The sequence below is a fragment of the Cariama cristata genome, unplaced genomic scaffold (assembly GCF_000690535.1).
Source record: "Cariama cristata isolate BGI_N322 unplaced genomic scaffold, ASM69053v1 scaffold20156, whole genome shotgun sequence".
Taxonomy (NCBI): domain Eukaryota; kingdom Metazoa; phylum Chordata; class Aves; order Cariamiformes; family Cariamidae; genus Cariama; species Cariama cristata.
Window position 1 is genome coordinate 54,573 of NW_009624083.1, and position 7,161 is coordinate 61,733.

The 7,161-nt window shown below is 47.1% G+C and overlaps 1 protein-coding gene across 1 annotated transcript in view; it reads left to right on the forward strand.

Moving 5' to 3' along the window:
* The window catches only part of LOC104163897 (ventricular zone-expressed PH domain-containing protein homolog 1-like), a gene marked incomplete at its 5' end in the record, with an annotated part of 59,143 nt that extends 53,674 nt beyond the window's left edge, over window positions 1-5,469 (forward strand). The window contains 2 exons of the mRNA XM_009703045.1: window positions 412-548; window positions 5,233-5,469. Coding sequence (XP_009701347.1) covers window positions 412-548; window positions 5,233-5,469 — 374 coding nt within the window. The remainder of the gene's footprint in view (window positions 1-411; window positions 549-5,232) is intronic.
* Between the last annotated feature and the right edge of the window lie 1,692 nt (window positions 5,470-7,161).

The window sequence follows — 7,161 nt, forward strand, 5'->3', positions numbered from 1 at the left end:
AGCAGGAATATAACTGTACTGAGCTCTGTAGCATGGATTAAAGTCTCAGAGACAACATAAATGCCTACTTTCAATTCCATGAAATTATAAATTATTATTGCAGGGCTGAGGAACAATTGGGAGGCATAATGGTGGGGAGAAGTACGTGATGGCTAAGAGAATAGAAAACATGATGGACAGGAATCTGAGCTGTCAGCTCCCTCTGCTAGGCCTCCTAAGCAAAACATGACTAAGGGCTGAAATGTCTTTCCAAAGTGACAGCTGAATGCTTGAGGTCGGGAGGAATGTGGTCTTAGAGCTGACACAGCTAAACTGCAAACAAAATTTTCTGCATCGCAGCAAAAGCCTGGCTTTTGGCTGGGGCAAAGGGAGGACAGAAATAACCCCCGCGTTGTGTGTTCACCTCCCCAGTGGTAAATCAGGATGGCCAACCTCTGATTGAAGGCAAGCTTAAAGAGAAGCAAGTCCGGTGGAAGTTTATCAAAAGGTGGAAAACTCGCTACTTCACTCTGGCTGGCAACCAGCTGCTTTTTCGGAAAGGAAAATCTGTAAGTCAGAAGAGCATCAATTTGATTTCTCTCTTTCCCCTCTTCCCAACACCATTTCCCACAGTTTTTTACTGCTCAGCTTTGCCTGTGGTCTCTGTACGCCGCATGGCTAACTTCAGCCAAGGGGCTGCTCACCAGCTTTAGTTATATTTTTATCTCTGGATCAAGAGCATGAGATTTTCGAGAGTGCTCAGTGTCAGACTGGCGTTGCTTGTGTTCAGCCAACAAATGCCAGGGCTCAGCACTGCGACTCAGTAATTTATACCCTACTAGCTGGTACCCCGTGCCTGAGCATCAGCCCCTCTGCCTCGAGGCATCCCAGGGTCACCACTCGGATATTGCAAGAGCTTCTGTTCCTGATGGAATTACAGTGGGTTAAAAAATAATTTCCAGTCTTGACCAGTGATTCTTTATTTCCTTGAATAAACAAAAATTCAATAAATTCTGCTCAGGTAAATATCTTTTTCCTGCTTGCAAAGTGCATGGCGTGGGACAGCAAGGTATGTAGCAGCCACAGCGAACGTGCTGCAAGTGAGCTCTCATTTCTGGGACCAGCAGTGTTCCGGGGGGAGATGGTTATGTTCAGCACATCTGGGAAGTCAGGCCCTTCTGAACACCTCAGGGCAGTCTCCCAAATCAAGCAGCTGTTCACCTTTTTTGAAAGTTTCGCCTGCTTTTGTACATTAGTAACTGTTCTTGAGATGACGGCATTATAGTTGGTGTTATTTGTGCAGGAAATACCGGTATGTTTAAAGCAAGGTGATGCTAAAATGCTTTTCCCCAAAGGAATGGAGGGGTTTTTTGCTTTCACTTCTATCCTCATCTAAATTCAGAGAAATTCTGCTGAAATTTCTGAGAAATTGTTTGAAATTTATACCGATAGGACTGAGAGACAAGTGTGTCCCAGAGCATGGAAAAGCAGGTAATTGAATCCAGTCCTCATTAGTTATTACTTCTCAGTTACTAGAAACTTACTTCCTTCAGCTTTTTGCAATGAGAATTACCAAACATGGTGCAAAATAGTCTATTTATTTTTGTTACAAGAGGTCTCTCAGATAATCCAAAAATGGCAGCATCTTCCAACTATAGCTAAACCTTAATATTTCTGCTAAATAATCTTTGTTTTTATGGAAACATAGTAAAGCTCTTTAAGCTTCTTAAATGGCTTCCGGAGCCCCTTCCTATAAGAAGTACAACAGAGTGTCCTGCCTAGGAGGAACATGTGCCTTTCGTCGGACAATACAGTTCTTCTGAAAGCAAGTAGTTCAGGAAACAGCCTTTTCCTTACTTTCTAGTGACTTTTTCTGATGTTTTGGTTGAGATGCTGAAGGCAGTTTAATCCATACACGTACCACAGCTACAGCTCAGTACTGACTGATGCTCACTTTTGAAAGATTGTCAGAATAATTGTCATTTTTTAGCATGTCGAAGACATGTATTTGATTGAATGGCTTTAATTAGCTCTCCAAACAAACCAGGCATAAGGCACATCAGAATACCTTGGTTACTCCTAGGATGTGATTGCCTCCTTAGATTTGCATTCTCAGTGCTCCCCTTGTTCATCTGAGGAAATCGCAGGTGGGTGAAGCTGGCAGATTAGATTGTTGAACAGCAGATTTTGCTCAACAGCGTAATTCATATAGCTTAATTGGCCCTTTTTAACTGGCAAACTCAAGGCTTCTTTGCTTTTTTTAAAGTTGAACACAAATAGCTGGACTGGTTCGTCGGTGTAGCAGGCTGGCATCCAGCCCCCCGGGGACAGCAGCGGGGTTATTGTGCCTGGGTAATCAGTCTTTCAGACTGGTGCATTATATCCTGTTACTTCTACATTTTTGGCCTAAATTCGAGAATCGAGTCCTGCCGTTAACCATTGCTTGGGTTGCAGCCTGGAGCAACCCTGAGCCCACCGGTTTAGGTTGCGCACGTGCCCGGGGCTGACTATTGCAGACACCAAACACAAAACATTAAGCCCTTTAAGCAGGGCTGGAGGTCTGAAGCCTCACTGAAGTGGTTCGGACAATAAAAGTCTGATTTTCAGATCCCACAGAAGGTCCGCTCCTGCATACCTCTGGCACCCGGCAGGAGGACCAGCCTCGCGCGTCGTGGCCTGGTGTGGGTGCCAAAAGCATCGCACGATGCAGGGCTACAGGCTGCAGCCGGCGAAAGCGGTAGTAGAGACTCCTGCCCAGCTCCATCTGGGCTCATTTCAGTCTTCGAAGCCGGATGGTGCTTGCCTGGCTGAGCGTGACAGCTCTGCCCCATCATCTCTGGTGTTGCAGAGCAGGGCTGGGTGCTGCGTGGGTGTTTGGACTTTACATGCTGCTCACTTAAAAATACAAACCTAACACAGAGGAGGTATTGTGAGATGGCCAGCTGGCTGTGCCTGCTTATTCCTGGAGCCCCACCATGAACCTTCCCTTCGTCAGAGTAACCATGTGGACAATATTCGCTTTGTGTAAGCAACTGTATGGGCAGTGGGTAAAGGGGAGGCAGGAGAAAAACGAAATATAAGAGGTCTGAAAAAGAGCCACATCCTAAACTCCTGGAAAATTGTGGTAAACTCCTTCCACAGAAATGTGCCTAGGGTACAATCAACTTTCTTTAGCAACTTGAGGTCAAACGCTGTGTGGTAACGAAGGGAGTATATAGTTTTTGCTAGATAGGCTTCTAAGTGTGTGAGTCTGGCTCATGGGGTGCAAAGTTTTGGTTCTGGAGTCTATCGTTGCTTTGCATTTTCTGTGATAAAATTTTCATAATGTTTATCCCAGGTCAGATTTCAGTACAGAGCCAGCTTAACACTGTCGATAAAGCCTTAATTGCTGTTTGTGGAAGCAGGGGAGGGTGGGCCACTGCTGCGGTCCCGTGGTCGTGCATGGGGAATCGGTGATGGCTCTGGAAGCATTTGTTCCCATGTGAAGTTGGAGATGAACTTCATTGTTCATGGAAAGTCATTTGGTCAGAACCAAACATTTTAGTAGGAAATTATCCATTTAAAGAAAAATTCTCAGGCCTGGAATAGAGTCCCTGATAAAAAAATGAACGAGACAGACAAATTCGGTCTCGTTCCATCCCAGAACGAGCAACAGCAACACGGGGGGATAGAACTGTGTGGGGAAGATGATGGCTGTATGCAGTCACTGCCGTTGGCAGCCGAGGGACCTCCCATGTCCCAGAGGAGTCCATCTGCTCCCCCAGCCACTGGCCCTGCCGAGGGCTTCGTGCCAGCCTCTCTTGCTGGAGAGCTGCTCTGGTCAAGGCATGGACTTCAGTACTGTTCTGAGTCCGAAAGGAGGGGATTGCCCAGGGATTGTGGCAGTTCAGGAAAGTAGGAGACCTTGACTGCAAATAATACGTATGTATGCAACACAGAAGAGCTCCAAAACTCATCCTGGGTATTCATTATGGATGTGGAAAAATGGCAGATCAGTGGTAATGGTAGGGGACTACCAAATCTCAGAGAGCAATCACAGCCGTTGAGCTTGAGACTTCTTTTGGGTGGTCTCTTCAGGTAAGCTTTTCCTTAGAACAGTAAAATGTTCCTGGTTCTTTCCCAGAAGGACTGAGACATTATTGCAGGAGAAGTCTCCCTGCCCAGTTCTGGTCCTGTGTTTCAGACCTGGCCTGCTGGGAGAGCAGACGAAGCTGGGGCAGGCAGAGCAGCTCTGCAGCCAGCAGTGCCCACGCCGCAGCCTCTGCCGAGCCCTGCTCAGCTCCCGCAAGACAATTAACCCCTAATTCTCCCTCAGATCAGTCCAGACCTTTCCTGTACGATAGGAGCAGAAAGCTTTTGGAAAATCTGCTTTACTCCTCTTGGTAGGATATGTAAGAAGCTCAATAGGAGAAACATAAATATTCTGGAGGAATCAGGGCCCTGGGCTTAAAATTCTCACCTGGAGACTCAATTCGTACATTTTTTATGAGCTCACGAATCTCCTCTCCCATAGGAAACTTTCATGATTTTGTACAACTCTCTTTTACACTCCCTGCATCGTATTTCGTACAATGACACTAAGATTTCCTAGACGTACTTACTTTATGCGTTTTCAAACAAAATTGCAACTGAGCTGTCCCGTATTCGCCATTCCCAACTAAGAAATGCCATGATTTCCCTCACATTCCCGGGTGAGATATCTGTTCTGTTTTCAAAACCAACAAAAGGAGTTGCTGCTTCCATCTTCAGGTGGGGACTCTGAGAAGGGGAACAACTTAGCACTGCTTAAGAGAAGAGAGCTTTCTTCAGTCCCGGAGGACTGGCTGATTTTTGTACCTAGGAAGCATTTCCCATTGACACTGGTTGTGCCTGGCACCATTAACAGAGGTCACCGTTATTAAAAGCCAGAGAAAGGAAAATCCAAGCCCATGTTAATAGCTGAAGTTGGAACTAGAAAGTGCTGATGCTGAGGGGGAAGAGCTCATGGGCGTCAGTGTGGACCCTTGGCCGTTGAGTGCAGTAGACCCTGACATCCCATGAAACCCAACGGTGTTCAGTCGGGGAGTGTGGCACTGCGTGGGAGGGGCGTTTCTAACTCCCCTAAGGGAGTTCCTTCTTTTGGGAAGTCCCCATTGGTGCGTTTGCCCGCACGAGCAATGTTTACAAGCCCAGTTCTAGAGACATCAACTGTTACTAAGATGGTGGAAGGTCTACCAGATGAACTTGGTTCTGTCTGTCTTCCCTGTGTTTCAGAAAGATGACCCCGATGACTGCCCCATTGAGCTCAGCAAGGTGCAGAGCGTTAAAGTGGTGGCAAAGAAGCGCAGGGACCGCAGCCTGCCCCGGGCCTTTGAGATCTTCACTGACAGCAAGACCTATGTTTTCAAGGCCAAAGACGAGAAGAACGCCGAGGAGTGGCTTCAGTGCATCAACGTTGCCGTCGCGCAGGCTAGAGAGCGGGAGAGCCGAGAGGCCACCACCTACCTGTAGAGCTGCTAGCACCTCCGTGGCGGTGCCAGCAAACCAAACGTGTCTGGGACCACTCCAGCACAGAGCATCCCACTGCTGTACCGGAGACATCTTTTACCTCCAAAAGCCCCGCCAGCTCCTGGACCATGGGAAACTGTGGGGAAGACCATGAGTTAGCATGGGCCAGGGAGAGCTTTGTGCAGGGCGAGAGGGCCAAGGCATCAATGACACTGCCAGGTGAGGGACTGCCACCATGCCCGAGCGCTCCCTGGCACTGGGACATTTGCTGGTGTAGAAGCAGCTTCCACGTCCACGTGTGAAATGCAGGTTTTTTTCTTCAGCCTAATGGCCTGCAAGCCAGGAGAGGCTGTTAGAAACGAACCTGGACCCCAGCCCCTCAGCCTTGGCTTCTGAGATGCACAAGGTCTCAGGGGCTGGAGATGCTGCCCAGAGCCAAGGTCTCAGGGGCTGTAGATGCTGCCGAGAGCATTCAAGCATCAGGACTTTCCGCTTTCCTCAGTCACTTTCTCTCTGTAAGAAGATAATTTTCCTTCTTATTTAATCTCAGTGTACTTTATCCTTTTACTATTTATATGTGTCTGTGGAAAAGATCAAATTTGTGGCTTCTTTCAGGTTTGAAATTGAGCAGTTTTAAAGATTTAATACTGCTGAAAAATAATTTTAAATATTTAACTGTTTCGATTTTCCCTCTTTTTCCTGCTTTTTCTCCCATTCGTAAGTGAATGTATTTTTTTTTAAATTCATTTTCCTTTCTTTTTTCAATTGTCTCCCCTGTTCTGTAACTTTTCAAAATTTCTCCAAAACAGGAAAATTCCCAGTTTGTTTGATTTTCTTTGTCACCCTCAAATGATTCCAAAGTGGAAGAAGTACAGTAGAAAACATTGAAAGCAAAAAAGGAAAAGGGGGAAAAAATGAAGGAGAAGTCTGCAAATGAAGAAATGAACTCAGAGACCATTCAAGGTTGAGTAGAAATAAAATTCGAAATTTTCCAACCTAGAAAAAAGTATCTTTTGCAAAAAGTTGTTGCCAAAAAGGGGGAGTTAAGAGGGGGGAAGAAATCAGGAAAAAAAATAAACTGTAATGCTTTTTACTGTAATATGTATCTTCCACTCAGTAGCGGAGGGAGCCCACAGCTTTTTTGAAAGTTCCTTGCAGAGCACGGCAATATAATCTGCTTTCTGAAGTGTTCTCTCGTCGACTTTCTGCAGTGTTTGCTGGGTGAGTTTTGGCTTCGGCTTTGCAGACGGGAGGGCAGCAGGGCCCGGCAAGGGGGACTGCGCTGCTCGGGCGGCTGTGACGGTGGGGACCTGCTGAAAGTGCTTGGGGAACAGGGAAGAAGAGGAATGACCTGGGAAAGAAATTCGGATTAAAGTCTATTGAGTAAAGCTAGTGCTGGTGCTGCTGGGTCAAGCCTGTTCTCAGTGGTCACCACGAGGTTTATGTCTCGTGTCCCAGTTCTCCGTTGGGATGCAGCTGGAACGACTGCATACCTCTGAATGTGCAGCCTGATTTTTCCACCATCCTAAACATTCCCAACTCTTAATTTCACTGGGGCTGCTGCTGCTCAGCGGCTCTGAAAACAGGGCCTGGAATAGCTCAGAAATGTTATCCCGCCTGTGTTGAACTTCTCTCGTTTGGGGAAAGCGGGGCCACGACCGTGGCTGGGGCAGGGGCGGGGACCGGGGGGCGGGG